The 16819-nt window shown below is 33.2% G+C and overlaps 2 protein-coding genes across 2 annotated transcripts; both read left to right on the top strand.

Moving 5' to 3' along the window:
- The first annotated feature begins 4021 nt into the window (after positions 1-4021).
- On the top strand, positions 4022-8462 carry LOC18038493 (G-type lectin S-receptor-like serine/threonine-protein kinase At4g27290). Its single transcript, XM_024182226.1, has 7 exons — positions 4022-5291; positions 5834-5956; positions 7003-7151; positions 7243-7453; positions 7615-7852; positions 7932-8082; positions 8157-8462. Exons 1-7 carry the CDS (start codon positions 4022-4024, stop codon positions 8460-8462), a joined length of 2448 nt encoding a protein of 815 aa, XP_024037994.1.
- Positions 8463-14514: 6052 nt separating this feature from the next.
- LOC18039231 (probable acyl-activating enzyme 5, peroxisomal) lies at positions 14515-16599 on the top strand. Its single transcript, XM_024182300.1, is given in 2 exon segments — positions 14515-16065; positions 16068-16599. Coding segments are annotated over 2 exon segments (1668 nt in total). The 5' UTR covers positions 14515-14843; the 3' UTR covers positions 16514-16599.
- The last annotated feature ends 220 nt before the right edge of the window (positions 16600-16819 follow it).

The raw sequence follows: 16819 nt of genomic DNA, 5'->3' as shown, positions 1-16819 counted from the left end.
ATAAAAGGTTGCATAATTAAATATGAGATTTGACATTAAATTAGGTCCTAGTGGCATTGGTGAGGAAAGATGAAAGAACCTTTTTTCCTATATTAATTAGTTGATGTATTTTAACCAATAAAGTTTAGTTGTTGGCTTAATAAAATAAATGAATGTTTCAAAAATTATAATTAATTTATTATTAATGGTTACATATTGTTGAATTTAAATAGAAAGAAGAAGAGACATGTAATTTTTTGTAATCTATTAATTATTTTCTATTTTTAATATTTTGTAATGTAATTATTTTTTAATCTCAACCAATATATTAGATAATAGAAAATATAAAAAGATAATAAATAATAATGTCACAAATCTTAACTACTTAATATTTATAGAGTTTGAAGAAGCCAAAAGGCACTAAATAAAAGGTTGCATAATTAAATATGAGATTATAACATTAAAATTAGACCATAATGACATTATTGAGGGAAGATGAAGGAACATTCCTTCCTATATTAATTAATTAATATATTTAAGCCACTAAAGTTTAATTGTTGGCATAATAAAATAAATAAATATTTCAAGATTTATAATTAATTATTATTAATGGTTATATATTATTGAATTTAAATAGAAAGAGGAAGAGACATGTAATCTTTTATAATCTAATAATTATTTTTTATTTTTAATATTTTGTAATGTAATTATTTTTTTAATATCAACCAATTTATTAGATAATAGAGAATACAAGAAGATGAGAAATAGTGATGCCACATCACCTTCTCTAGTCCCAACTTTATATATATAGAGAGATATAGATAGATAGATATATATTTTTAATATTTTGTAATATAATTATTTTTTAATCTCAACCAATATATTAGATAATAGAGAATAAAAAAAATGAGAAATAATGATGACACAAATCTTAAATATTTAATGTTTATGGAGTTTGAAGAAGCCAAAATGCACTAAACAAAAGATTGAATAATTAAATATGGGATTATGACATTAAAATTAGGCTCTAATGACATTGTTGAGGAAAGATGAAGGAACCTTCCTTCCTATATTAATTAATTGATGTATTTTAAGCCACTAAAATTTAATTGTTGGCATAATAAAATAAATGAATGTTTCAAGACTTATAATTAATTATTAATAATGGTTACATATTGTTGAATTTAAATAGAAAGAGGAAAAGACATGTAATTATTTATAATCTAATAATTATTTTCTATTTTAATATTTTATAATGTAATTATTTTTTTTAATTTCAACCAATTTATTAGATAATAGAGAATATAAAATGATGAGAAATGGTGATGCCACATCACTTCTTGTAGTCCAAGATGAAGGAACCTCCCTTCCTTTATATATATACTAGAAAATAGAGCCGTGCTTCACGCTGCTTTGAAAAAAGAATTTAGTATTATCCTTTTTTCTTACTTTACACTTGATGAAACTGATAAAAAATATGAATTGGTTTTTTTTAAGATGAGGCAGCCTTATAAGAAACAAAAAAAGCTATTAGTCAGCAATACAAATAAAGAAGCAACGCAAGATAAAGAATAAAATGAGAGAATATATTATAGAATGATTTTATTCATTCCAACTGTGTGTGTACAAAACAAAAAGATGAGTTCTCCTTTTATAGTTACATAATCACTCTATGAAATTAATGAAAAATTATGGATCATAATTCCTTGTGAGATAGTGGGAGTTCTAGGGAAGCTAAAGGTTGCTAATGAGAGATAGTTGGGAGACTAAAAGATATATGTTATGAACATCTACATTTATTTTAATAAATTCATAACACTCCCCCTTGGATGTTCATTACAAAGAATATGCTTCATTAAAATCTTTACATAATTGTTATTGTGTAATAACAATCAAATTAATTATAAGAAGATGAAAAGTCAAATTTAAAAGAAAATTTCTCTATTTATTAGATAATAGAGAATATACAAAAATGAGAAATGGTGATGCCACATCACCTCCTCAAGTCCCAACTTTATATATATATATATATATAATTATTTTCTAGTGCGGGCACCCTATGCGGACACACTTTTAAATTATGAGATTTAATAAAGTCAATACTTTAATTCTGTTAAACCGCATGTCTTTATAATTCATTAAAAAATAATTTTTTTAAAACCTACTGTTTAAGAGCATGTCTGCATTAAAAAAAATGCCAACACCCATTCTATAAAAACATTCCATTACGAAACCCTAGCATTCAAAAACAAACCCTAAATTAAAAATCAAACTCAAATTAAAAAAAATCAAAATTTCATCTTGGTGATTAATATGGCGAAGGGTAGACTCGGCGGTGGGGGAGCCATAAGCCATAACCGAGGTTGTGGTGGAGCTGCATTGTCGTGTAGAGAAGTGGTGGTGGAGCTACAATGTTGCGCGGCAAATCATGATGGCATGGTGGTGGACCAAGGCTGCCGTGCGTTTAGCTCGCCCGACCATAAAGAGCGGCGATCGTCAGGCGTGTAATAGTCATCTACTAAGAGTCGTCTTCATCCATGAAGTGATTGAGGCTGCCGTGCATTTGGAAGAGAGGAAACAAAGAAATTGCTTGATGTATTTGGAAGAAAGAAGAGAAGATGAAAATTCCTTTTTTATTTTTTGCTTTTAAGATGTAATGCAATCCGGCATAAACTCAACTCCTTCATGGGTTATGCAATACCATAACATACATGCATTAATTAAGTGTAATACTTTTAATGTAGTATAGAATTTCTTATTGTTCACATGTGGTATACCAAAATTGTTGATAATTTTTTTTTCCTATGAAAACACGGCTTCCATAAAATTTTCTGTGTAATTCACAAAAATTGCATGACCTTTTCAACTTGACCATCGATTATTTAGTCAATAATGGACCAACAGACATGTGGTTAGAAATTCTCTTCTTCAATTTTAATTAAATTTTAGCAAATTAAGTTTATTCCACCATCTTTGACCACGGGCCACGAGTAAATTCCATGTAGAATATCTTATAGTGAAAGTCATATCTTTTATTTTTCACTTATATATATTACACCCAATCCTAGACGAATCTAACGCTTTGAGTAAAGCTAACTGACATATCCTTCGGGATTAGTTTAAGCCATTCCTTCTTCAGCATTTTTAATAACCAATAACTTACTTGAATGAATTATCTCAAATCGTTCAAATGTAAAAAAACTACGCCCATTGAATTCGCTGTAAATAATACACACACACATTACATATTATTAAAAAAAAAATTCACAAAAAAGCAACAATGTGCAAAGCTATCTTAACTCTAAACGTCAGTGGAAACACGTCATGTTACAAAATAATATGACCAATTCTCTATCATGCTATAATTCTCCACCGTTGGCTGATGTTGAGAGGAAATTATAATCCTCCAATTTGCCAAAAAGATAAGTGATTTCAATCCGCATATTCTTAAAAAGATATTCAAACAAGTTTAGAATCGGATGATAATAAGTTGTTTACTTAAGTTAGATGAATTAGAATTGAAATGGTTTGTATTTCTCTTTATGTGTTCACTTTATATTAAAATTAAAATGAATTGTTTTAAGTTGCTAAAGTGTTTTTAGTTAATTATATATAAACTTTATTATTATGTATTGTAATAATTGTGATTATGATTATTTAAAAAAATTATTGTTAACAACAATAATAATTAACTAATTAAATAACAACAATAATAACAAGATGAAAAAAATAATAATACTGATGATGATGTCATCATAATATGATGATGATGACATCATGATTTAATCTTCTTCTTATTATTATATATTAACAACAACAACAATAATAATATATTTGAGTACAAAAGTGAAATTATTAAATTTAAGTTGTGTAAAATTGTAAATTTAAGGAACTAGAAATTAATTGCCAACCCGTGCGAATTAAGTTCCTATTCTTTATTCTCAATTTCATGGGGAACCCAGGATTCTCATTCCAATGCACAATATTTGTAGAATCTTGTGGCGCAGCATGATTAGTATTTTTTTTAATCTTTGAAGCCGAAATGAAGTGCCTTCCAGCCTTCGATTTCTTTAGCCTTTTTTCCTTCATATTAATCATTGAGTTCTCATTTGCAGCTGATTCCATTGCTCGAGGAGAATCCATCACTGATGGTGAGACGTTAGTCTCCTCTTTCCAAAGTTTTGAGCTAGGCTTCTTCTCTCCAGGCAATTCGAGCAACAGGTATCTTGGAATATGGTACAAGAAAAGTCCAAGGACTGTCGCATGGGTCGCAAACCGAAATAACGCCATTACTGACAAGAGTGGAGTTTTAACTCTGAGCAACAACGGAAGCCTTTTGCTTCTCAACCAAGAAAAGCGCTCCATCTGGTCTTCAAATTCGTCAAGAGTGCTACAAAATCCAGTGGTGCAGCTCCTAGATTCTGGAAATCTTGTTCTGAGAAGCAACGTCAGCAGAAGTTCTGATGAGTACGTGTGGCAGAGCTTTGATTATCCATCAGACACGTTGTTACCAGAGATGAAGCTGGGATTGAACTTAAAAACTGGTTTTGAGCGATATTTGACACCATGGAGAAGTGCCGACGATCCAACCCCCGGAGACTTCAGTTTCCGGTTGGACAATAGTACAGCGGTTCCTGAATTGGTAACCTTCATGGGATCAAGCAAACGTGCTCGAAGTGGACCATGGAATGGTCAAACGTTCGAAGGCATTCCCTGGATGAAAGACTCGGGCTACGAACTAATAGTGGAGCACAAAGAAGATGAGATATATTACAAATTTAAGCTCATCAACGACACAGTCACCACAAGATTACAACTGGAGAACACAGGAACATACCACCGTTTTGTATGGGATGAGACGACCTCCGAATGGCATAAGTTGTACTCTTGGCCATTTGACCATTGTGACAACTATGCGGAGTGTGGAGCTAATAGCAACTGCAGAATTAGCAAGACACCTTCTTGTGAGTGCTTGACGGGGTTTATATCCAAATCGCAAGAAGACTGGGATTCGCCAGACTCTAGGAGTTGTGTCAGGAAACCATCAGATTGCCCGGGTGGAGAAGGATTTCTAAAGCTTCCTAAAATGAAGCTACCTGAAAATTATTGGTCGAACCAAAGTATGAGTCTCAGGGAATGCGAGGCAGAGTGCACGAAGAACTGTTCATGCAGAGCTTATGCAAATTCACAAGTTGTTGGAGGAGGTAACGGCTGTTTGATGTGGTTTGGGGACCTGATCGATATCAAAGAGTGTTCGGAAAAATACGTCTGGGGGCAGGATTTTTTTATTAGAGTTCCGACTTCAGATTTAGGTAAGCGTTTCAAGCTATTTCATTTTTACTGCTGTTTTAGAACTTGCTCACAATTCCTTAAGACCATTACTAAAAAAACTTTTTAAATGAGAATTTACTCAAGCAAAAATAGGTTCAAGTGGCTCTTTGAATTATATTATTCAAACGTAATTATCATTCTCTCCCTTCAATATTAAATTGCGACTTCTCCCTCTTAAAATAATTTTATATATTTCTTTTAATATCATCACTATTAAAGAAAGAGAAGTACCATAACTAAATTATTGAAAAAACTGAAGGAAGTTAAACTTGGTGAGAAAAGAATTTGATTAAAACAATATAAATTTGAAGAATAAAATTAGATGAGCTTTTTGATAATGTACTTAGCTAAAATATGAATTAAAATTAATATAGTTGATTCTTATACTCAATAGTTTGTTTCCCAGAAGGACCTGAGAGTGAGATTAATCATTTTGGCAAAACCAAAATAGAAAAAGAATAGTGAGAGTACAGCAATTGACTAACAATAAAGTGATATCTTTTCTTGATGTTTTATGTTCTAGAATCAAGTAAGCACTCGAATAAAAAGAAAAGATTAAAGATCATAGTGGCAATTTCAATCATTTCCGGCATGTTTATCTTGTGCCTCCTACTCTGCATGGCACGGAAGAAAGCAAAGAACAAAGGTAACATATTCCCCTGACCTTGTTAATTTTTATTATATATTTAATAGTTTCGCCTAATATTTGTTAAAGAAACAACCAAAACCAAGTGATTGCTAAATTTAGGGTACGTTCGAGATTGAGGTTGGACAGCTGTAGTTTAAAAGCTACAACACTAAAGTGTTTGATAAACACTAGCTGCTGTAGTTTTGAAGCTATCTTAATATGATTTTTCACTTGTATGATGAAAAATTTATTATATCTTTAATAATTTTGTCAAAATTATTATTAAAAAATTATATTTACTATATATTATTAACTTTTGTTTGATAATTATAATTTTTTTTTTTACAGCAGATGTAGCTTAAAAGGTACAACACCTCAATCCCAAACAGACTCTTAGTCGATATACATTGGAGACCTCATATATATATATATTGAAAACTCTCTCGGTGAGAAGTTATGGACGAAGAAACCTATCCTTATTTGTCTATGTGTCAGCCAAAACTAATGAGAAGTACTCCTTAAAATTTAACATATTCCTCTGACCTTTTTAATTTTTTATGAAAATTTTGATGGTCATGATTTCTACTGCTGCGGTGTTAGCCTATAGAGGGCTGTTTCGTTTTGGAAAGCAGGAGTAGCGATGAAATTGTTTTATTTGCATTCGAAATTTTATATTCATTTGTTTGTATTTTTATTCTGCGGTTTGCTTTCAATCAATATTTGTAAGAGTTTGATTTTCCACTGACAGTCTTCAATAAAATTATTTACAGAGTAGATAGTTGTCTGTATACACCAACAACTGTATATTGCCTAGAATTAAGAATGCATTTCATTTAGAACTGGGGCAAGGTAATTGAAACTTTAAATTCTTGGTAGGAATAAGAGGTTTACTTATATGTATTTACTACATATTGGATGAATTAAATTGGTTTAATACTATTTTCCGGATAAAGAAGCTTCTCATCAAGAACAAGAAATTGGAAATTAAAAGTTTAAGATAGTCCAGTATCCATACTGCATACGTTGCTTTCAGTTAATATTGTGCATTATTTGGGAGAAAACAGGATACAGGAGGAGAGTTGATCAAGAAAATCAAGATCAAATCGAAGACCTGGAGCTGCCACTGTTTGAGTTAGCTACAATTGCTAATGCCACCGATAACTTTTCCATCAACAACAAGCTTGGAGAAGGTGGCTTTGGACGTGTATACAAGGTGAACTTGAAAGTTGCTAGTGAAATGATTCTAAGTCCGTTACATATATATATTACTCGGTAACTAACTTCTTTCATGTATATTTTATCAGGGCACACTAGTGGATGGGCAGGAAATTGCCGTGAAAAGGCTTTCGAAGATTTCGGAGCAAGGATTGAACGAGTTGAAGAATGAAGTTATACTGTTTTCCAAGTTACAGCACCGAAATCTTGTAAAGCTTCTTGGCTGCTGCATTCAAGGAGAAGAGAAATTGTTGATTTATGAATTCATGCCGAACAAAAGCCTGGACTATTTCATTTTTGGTATGGATCCCACGAAATTTAAAACCTTAAAAGTTTCAGTTAGCTTGTGCTTTCATTATATACGCTTCTTCTGATTTATCAACAGACCTTGTGTTTTTTTTTTTTTTTTCAAAATGAATCCAAGCTGGGAATTGTATTAACCTTAATATGATTCTCTCTAGATCAAACAAAACGTGAGCTATTGGATTGGTCTAAGCGTTTCCATATTATTTGCGGGACTGCTAGGGGTCTTCTCTACCTTCATCAAGATTCTAGATTGAGAATTATACCTCGAGATCTCAAAACAAGTAATGTGTTACTTGATCATGATATGAACCCCAAAATTTCAAATTTTGGTTTGGCCAGAACTTTTGGTGGAGACGAGATAGAAGGAAGTACAAACAAAGTAATTGGAACATAGTAAGTGTTTCCTATTTTGTCCTCTTTGTGATTCATTTCCACTGATCAACGAGAATTTACATTTTCTAAACATCTGCAGTGGTTATATGGCACCAGAATACGCTACCGATGGACTATTCTCAGTAAAATCTGATGTCTTCAGCTTTGGCATTTTAGTGCTGGAGATAGTAAGTGGAAAGAGGAATAGAGGACTTTATAATTCAGATAACAAGTTTAACGTTATAAGACATGTAAGTAAAATGCATATATACATAGTCTAAACTAATAAATCGCAAATGACAAAAGGGTTTTCATATGTTTGTAGGCATGGAATTTGTGGAACAAAGGCATGCCTTGGCAACTGATCGATGCGTGTTATCAAGAATCATGCAATCCCGATGAGGTGATACGGTGCATCCACATTAGCCTATTATGCGTGCAACACCATCCAGAGGACAGGCCAAGCATGCCCTCAGTGATTTTGATGTTGGGCAGTGACAGCGTGTTGCCACAGCCAAAGCAACCTGGGTTCTTGGTGGACAGAAAATCAACCGGACCAGATTCTTCATCAAGCAAGCCTGAATCATCTTCAACTAATGCAAGTACTTTCACAGAGTTGGAGGGTCGTTAGAGAATCTATTAGTAGCATGCGATATTCTACATTATCTGAAACTTAAATGACGTAATCAGTACTATTTTAATCAAATTAAATATTATTGATTTAGGGTGTGTTTAGGATTAAGGTTGGACAGCTGTAACTTAAAAGTTACAGTACTAAGTAAAATATTTGGTAAATACTAGCTGCTGTAGTTTGAAAGATATATTGATATAATTTTTCACTTGTATAATGAAAAATATATTATATCTTTAATAATTTCATCAAAATTATTATTTAAAATTTATATTTACTATATATTACTAACTTTTATTTCATAGTTACAGTTTTTTTTTCACAGCAGTTGTACCTTAAGAGATACAGCACCTCAATTCCAAACATACCCTTACTTATACCAGTTCAGCTAAATGAATGAATGAGAAATGGTGAGGATCCAATGATGTGGTATATATATGTTGTGCTATCTAAATAGAAAGTATCCTATAGTTTACATAGAAACTAAAAATAAAAATAAAAAATTTTGCATGCACCAATAAAATTTTGCATATGTAATTATATCAAAACTTAGCTTCATTTCTGAGCCCTGATCAATTATCCATTTAGAACCGAAAAGCAAGTCAGGAGCACCATTTTGAAGCCATGTCAAAGGGAAAATTTCGGAAAAACCTTTGCTGCTGTCCGTGAAAGAATATCGAGGTTTCAAGAAAAGAGAGCTCTCCTTATCGCCATTAACCACATCCCAAACAGTTTACAACACTCTCTTGCCTAAAATATCCAAACGCCTTAAACCTCGACAACCTTCCTCTCTCTCAAAAGTTAATTTCTATCCAGTGATACAAATGGCTTCCCCAATTTTTACTTTTATTGAACTGATATGACGTTACTTAGTGTTAAAGCAGCTCATTACACAGAAGCCACAGAGGCTAAAAGAAGCAAGCTTAAAGAGCTCAGCAATGCAAAATCAGCAGAGGTTGTTAAAAGGGAATGACAACTCAAGCATAGTTTGTTAAAAAGTTGTTATAAGAGTGATGATACAGTCACAAACTCTTATATAAACTTATCTTATACAAACTGATGTGGTATTAATTCATTGGTTGAATAAAAATATAAAATAATATAAATAAATCATGTGGGTCAAGAGATATTTAATTCAACTAATAAATTAACGCCACATTAATTTGTACAAAATAAATTTGTATAAGAGTTTGTGTTATATTATTACTCCATGCATAATTGTATGTAACAAATATAGCTAGCTTATTAGTTGAACAATTGAGTTAGTTACAGGTTGTTAATCACGTGTAAGCATATATAAATATGTGGATGTAACAGATTGTAGTAGAAATGAATCTTCTGGAATTCACAGTTACATTTTCCTCTGAAATTTTTTCCTCTAAGCCAAACAACATTTTCTTAGCTTCTTTCATGGTGTCAGAGCCAAATCTGGTGAGTTCGAGTACCACAACTTCAAATCAATCAACCACCAACTCAAATCAATCTTCACAAACCTCGACACTGGAGATGAGTTTTACTTCGAATACATAGTCCTGATGACAGGCTGAAGGAAAATTAAAAAGGCAACAACTCCTTGACGGGCCTGTGATGGTCTTATCTTGTAGCTGCTACAAAATGATCAAATGGCTATATCTCAATTACCAGAGGCCTGTGATGGAATTGACTCCAAAGACTGACTTCCAAAAGGTTAGCCATGGGTGTTGGATTATGAGTTGCAACTTTTAAAATACTATCTTATAGAAATAATTAGTTGTAAAAAAAATTAGTCAAATGTTTGATAAAATTTATTTTTAAAAATACTGTGAATTTTTTAAAACAATTGTGTGTGTCGTTAAACTGTTGTAAAAATATAAATAGCTGAATTAAATATAATATTGAACAAAATTTATTTACATATAAAATATTTTTAATTGTGTATATATAATAATTGATAATTAAAATAAATATTTTATATTATTAATTTTTTATTTTATTCTTTCAATATAATTAGTAATAATAGTAATCTCTTTAAAATTAATGATCTTATTTCTTAATTAATGAGATTAATTTTAAATTTTTATAATATATATGACGATATATATGAAATTGTATTCGGTTTAAAAATAATTTTCAAAAGTTACTTTTTCTGTTTTTTTTTTTCTTTAAAACCTGCTGTAGAATAAATCACTTTTAAACATTTAAAAGAAAATCTCAAACCGGCTCTAAATTTTGGTGGGTGAAGTCTGCCTGCGGAACTTTGCATTTTGCAATACATACTCTTCGATTTAATGCCCTGGGTATGAACTTATTTCATCACAACAAAAGTCGATCATTGGTTTATTAGTTTATTACAAACAACGAAAGATGGAAGAACAAATCCAGCTGATCAATTCTCTCCAGCACCTCAATTAAATTGCACCCGACTCACTGTCAATTGAATTGCAATGTCGCACAGCTGCACTGGACCTATTAAATCCGAGGGTCTTCTCCATTTATGCTTCATATTGATTTCACAGGAAGTCAATGAATGCATGCCACGTGTTCACTTTATGAAACAAAACTACTGGGTTTTCATTAAAATCACCGGTGTTTTTTCTTTTTTTTTTCATTTATTTTTAATTGTTACTTATAAAATAATATTGCTTTTCATGTTAATTATTATGCAATATAAATAAAAATAATTCATTTAATTAATTATTAAATAGTATTCTTTGCTAAATTTGGACAGTGAATAATAATTATGTAGTATTTTAATTAGAACGTGCCTATTTTGGACAATTCACACATACAACACACTTTCACGATAAATTCACCAAACAGTATGCAAAACACATCTTCATAAATTTTCTGTGTAATTCACAAAAATTGCCTGAGGTTTTCTATTCGGCCATCGATTATTTAATCAAGGAAAATGGTAAATAGTCAAAAGGACGAGAAAACCACGACAGAAACGGCAACACATTCGTGTTCTTCTTTCTCTCTCTTCCAAATGATCCACAGTAAATATTAAAAAAAAAAGTTAAAACTAATGCAAAGAAGAGAAGGAATCAATGGAATCTATGCAGATTGCAAACATTATCTCTTATCTCAAACTTTACCCACTCCTCTGACCACCGTCACCAATCATAGCAAACGATTTGTTTGCAGCCACCATACCAACCTTGCAGTTTTTTTTTGCTATCACCACCCCAACCAATGGACTCAATAGAGACACTGCGACCATGCCGATGCATCACGGAGCCAACAGAGCCACCGCCGCTACGCCATCACTGTCATCGCCAAAAGTCTCATTTAATTTTCTCCCTCTCACTCGTACATACGTTCTGCTGCTTCTTCCTTATGGCCGCTTTTTTTCCTCTTTTTTTTTTTTTTTTTTTTTTTTTTTTTTTTGCTATCGAAATCAAACAAATTCAGAGCTAGAGGGCTGAGTGATATGGAAATGCATATTTACTTTTGCCTACTTACGCATAACTTTTGCCTCACACTTAATTTAATCATTAGTTTAAATGAAGGCCATTTTTTATTCACGTTACTTTTATGCCATTTTTTAAAAGTTTTTAGAGGCCATGAAGAGGAGAGAGAAGGACAAGATGTGCTGTCGTTTCTATCTACATTCAAACTCATATTAGCTGTGACACTTATTCTTTTGACACCAAAATATCACGTTTATCCCCTCATATTAACATAAGGCTTCATTTCGTTAAAGAAAAAAAGGATAGTATAATAAAAGTACATTAAATTAAAATACTATATAATAAATAAATTTAAAAAGATACTTTTGGAATCAATTATAAAGAAAACACTTCTACTTGGACTGCAACATTTCAAGAATTCAAACTTTTATTTTCTTTCACTTAATTGCTCGTCACCTTCATTATTGTTATGGATGATGAGGATTAGGGGCGCTTATGAGACAATAATTTACAAAAATCGACGGATGATATTAGATAGCCAAAAATCAGATCTGTGGTACAGTCTATTTTCTATCAATCCACTCTGTCGCTCCTCAAATTATCAGATACTCATTTTATATTTCCAAATCACAATTAGATGGTGAGGATATTGGAACTCCCAAATTACAATCAGATGGTGAGGATATTGTGAACCCAATATTAGACGGTGAGTTTCAGGTTGTAGAGGACCCAAATTTGCAATCATGAGATTAAGAAGATGATAGACGAAATAACTTAATATTTTTTTAATATAGTAAATACGAAAAAATAACTTAAAATTAGTTATGGGAAACATGGACATTTTAGTTAAGAAAAATGCTAAAGGGAGAGAAAGATAAAGAGAAAGTATATTGAAAAAGAAGAGAAAGAGTGGGTTGGGTAGAGAGAAAGAGAGAGTAAAATTCTCTCATCTTTCTCGTTCTTTAACATTACTTAGGATTTGGGTGTAAGTATCCCTGGAGGAGATCTATAATTTTTCCTAATAATTTATTACATCTCAAATTGCCTTCATTGTAATATTTGGCCCCAAAATGCCAAAACTAATAAAACTAATAAAAATTATAAATAATAACTTGAATTAATAGATTATGGAAGAGTTACCTTTCAAAAATAAAAATAATTAAGTTATTTTTTAGTGCTTCTAACCCTTTTGTCCTCTGTTGTTAACATAAATAAAATTTTTAGTTCAAAAAATTTATCCTGGGAGCCTGAGAACATACAAGGTCATTATCACAAGATTATCTGGAATATTATATTGGGATTGACTTTTACTAAAATAATCATATACAAAGTGCCACGGTCTTTAACCGCATATAAACAGGTCCTTCACAAGTTTATAGGGACTAAAGTGTTTTTATGTTATTTTTAAAAATAAATGGATGTCATTTTCCCATAAACGAACCTACGGTAATTTTTTATTTTATTTCTTGCAATCCATGTTTTAAGAAAAATACTTAAAACACCTTTGTTATTACATTGTAAAGAAAATAAATATATAATATGGACCTTTTAGGTAATTTTATTAAAATATAAAGACAAAATGAATAATGACTCAAATTATAAAGAGTAAATGAGCAATTATATATATATATATATATATATATATATATATATATATATATATTTAAGAGTTGTAATTATCTACTTACTGATTATGTCTTATCAATAAGATAAGAGTTGTAATTTTCATTGTCAAAATCACATTCTTGTTTGGACAAAATAATTGTCGTTATAATCAAAGTTGGTTGGTGTGAGTGGTTTGACACTCTCACTCCTTAAGAGAGGTTAGGAGTTCAAGCCCCGCTTTCGTATGGAGTCACCACTTTGACCAGCACTTTACCCCTTACGGGCCGACCCGGTGCGAGCGGAGATTAGTCTGAGTCGTGATACGGGCTTAAAGGTGTTTCTCAAAGTTGGGGCCCACTCAAGACCACCTCGTGGTTCAGACAAAAAAAAAAAATTAATTGTCATTATAACCTCATCCATTTATTCAATAAAGTTCCTCATAAAATATCTTCTAGTAAAGTTATATATATATATATAGTTCTATTGCATCCCCACCCCTCCTCAAATCCTAAAAGAAAATTTGAGATTATTCTCTTCGTAAATTAATTATCTTCATATTAATCATTTTCTTTTGAAAACTTTAAATTACCCTAATATCTAGTCAAAAGATAAGAGAATAAATGTGGGTAGATTAATGATTTTTTTATTTTTGTCTTCTTAATAAAATAGGAGATAAATTAAAATTTTTAAAAATAAAAAAGAGTGATTTTAAGATAGTGAGGAGAATAATCCAAAATTAACCCCTTCCTAAATGAATCTATCGCTTTGAGAAAAGCCAACTGGCTTATCCTTCGGAATAGTTTAAGCCATGCCCATTGCTTCAGCAGCCAGCGGGCATGGCCATATCTACTTCAGTGAGAATTATCTCACAAATCTTTGAAGAGATAATGTAAACTACATCCATTCAACGAATAAATAAATTAAAAAAATTAATTTATTGAAAGGATAAATTAATAAATAAATTTAAAAAATTCACAAAAAGCAACAATGTCCAAAGCTATCTAAAAGTCAAAGGAAACACGTCATCTTACAAAATGATGTGACCAGTTCGCTACCCTCCCAATCATGCGATAAATCTCCACCGTTGGCTATTGGCTACATTGACACTCAAGGAAATTATTAATCCTGCAATTTCCCAAGAGGATAAGTGATATCAATCCGCATGCTCAACAGAACTTGGAATTAATTTATTTTGCTCTTTTCTAATATATTTGTGTCCAATAATTTTTTTTTCTATGCTTTTATAAGATTTCTAAGTTTGGCCGCATGCGTTTAACAGACACCGAACGCGGGAGACATATCCCAACTTTCTGGTAACTTACTCAAACCTTATCATCTCCAGCACACAGAGAAAAAGAAAAGAGAGGAAAAAAAAAACAATAAAATGGATGAGCTAAAACCATGCACAGCAAATTCATCTCCACTAACGCCGTTAGGTTTCCTCGAAAGAGCAGCAACCGTTTACGGCGATTGTCCCTCAATCATCTACAACAACCTCATCTACACGTGGTCACAAACTCACCGTCGATGTCTCCAGCTAGCTTCTTCCCTCTCATCCATCGGCATCACCAGAGGACACGTTGTGTCCGTTGTCGCTCCCAACATCCCCGCCATTTACGAGGCTCACTTTGCTATCCCTTTTACTGGCGCCATCCTCAACAACATCAACACTCGCCTCGACGCGCGTACAATCTCCTTACTCCTGCAGCACAGCGAATCAAAGCTCGTGCTTGTAGATTATCAGTCCCGGAATCTTGTCGTCGAAGCAATCTCTTTGTTTCCGTCCGACATCAAACGCCCTCCGTTAGTCCTCATCACTGATCATACTGATCACGATAATGATAACAAATCATCACAGACCGTCGATTCCAACTTCTGTTGCACTTACGAGAGCCTCGTAACAAAAGGTGATCCTAATTTCAAATGGATCCGACCACAAAACGAGTGGGATCCGATGATATTAAACTACACATCCGGTACGACGTCGTCTCCGAAAGGCGTCGTCCATTGCCACCGTGGCATTTTCGTCATGACCGTCGATTCTTTAATCGATTGGTCAGTTCCGAAACAGCCAGTATACTTGTGGACCCTACCGATGTTTCACGCTAATGGCTGGAGTTACCCGTGGGGGATGGCGGCCGTTGGTGGGACTAACGTTTGCTTACGGAAATTCGACGCCGCCGTTATCTATAAAATGATTCGACAACACGGCGTCACACACATGTGTGGAGCCCCAGTTGTGCTCAACATGATATCAAATTTACCCAGAAGCGAACCGTTGAGGAACCCGGTTCATATTTTGACAGCCGGAGCTCCACCACCGGCGGCGGTGCTTTTCAGAACAGAGTCACTGGGTTTCTTAGTGAGCCACGGGTATGGTTTAACGGAAACTGCGGGTCTTGTCGTGTCATGTGCGTGGAAAAATAAGTGGAATAGGTTACCGGCGACGGAGAGGGCGAGGATGAAATCGAGACAAGGAGTGAGGACGGTTTGCTTCACCGAAATAGACGTTATAGATTCCGAGTCAGGACTCAGTGTGAGTCACGACGGGGCATCGCTCGGTGAAATCGTGTTCAGAGGCGGAAGCATGATGCTTGGTTATCTCAAAGACCTAACGGGACCCGCCAGTGCATGAAGGATGATGGTTGGTTTTACACGGGAGACGTTGGCGTGATTCACGCTGACGGTTATTTAGAGATTAAAGATCGATCAAAGGATGTGATAATAAGCGGGGGAGAGAATTTGAGCAGCGTGGAGGTTGAATCGGTGCTGTACACGAATCCGGCCGTTAATGAGGCGGCTGTCGTGGCTCGGCCTGATGAGTTCTGGGGGGAGACCCCGTGTGCGTTTTTGAGCTTGAAGGCTGAATTGGAAAAGAAACCAACTGAGAAGGAGATTATTGAGTACTGTAGAGCGAGGCTGCCGCGTTACATGGTGCCTAAAACGGTGGTGTTCAAGGAGGAGTTGCCGAAGACTTCGACGGGGAAGATTAAGAAGTTTGAATTAAGAGAGATGGCGAAGGCGATGGGCAAATCGAAAGTGAGTCGGATGTAGAGCCACCGATTTGACTCGGGATGTGATAATAATTTGGGCCTATGTCATGTGTCGGTATGTTTGGTATGAAGTTTGATTTGCGCATATGATTTGTTATGTCCCATTCTTGTTTTTCACTTACACAACTTGGAGCATAGGTTCCTCTTTCATGGGGCTGTAATTTTTTTTTTCTTTTTACTGCATTAGTAATGTGTAGACCATTGAATTTAATTAAATAGTTCAAAAAATTTATATTTAAGGAAAAAATAGATAATCAAATTGTTTAAGGAGTGGAGAATTTTTATAAAATAGTAATGATCGCTCTTA

The sequence above is a fragment of the Citrus clementina genome, unplaced genomic scaffold (assembly GCF_000493195.1).
Source record: "Citrus clementina cultivar Clemenules unplaced genomic scaffold, Citrus_clementina_v1.0 scaffold_6, whole genome shotgun sequence".
Taxonomy (NCBI): domain Eukaryota; kingdom Viridiplantae; phylum Streptophyta; class Magnoliopsida; order Sapindales; family Rutaceae; genus Citrus; species Citrus x clementina.
The sequence above is the reverse complement of the archived record's forward strand: the minus strand, read 5'-3'. Positions and strand labels throughout refer to the sequence as shown.

Coding starts and splice junctions, on each gene's coding strand:
- LOC18038493 (XM_024182226.1), top strand. CDS start 4,022: ATGAAGTGCCTTCCAGCCTTCGATTTCTTTAGCCTTTTTTCCTTCATA. Junction 5,292..5,833: donor AGTTCCGACTTCAGATTTAG/GTAAGCGTTTCA, acceptor TTTATGTTCTAG/AATCAAGTAAGCACTCGAAT. Junction 8,083..8,156: donor AGTTTAACGTTATAAGACAT/GTAAGTAAAATG, acceptor ATATGTTTGTAG/GCATGGAATTTGTGGAACAA.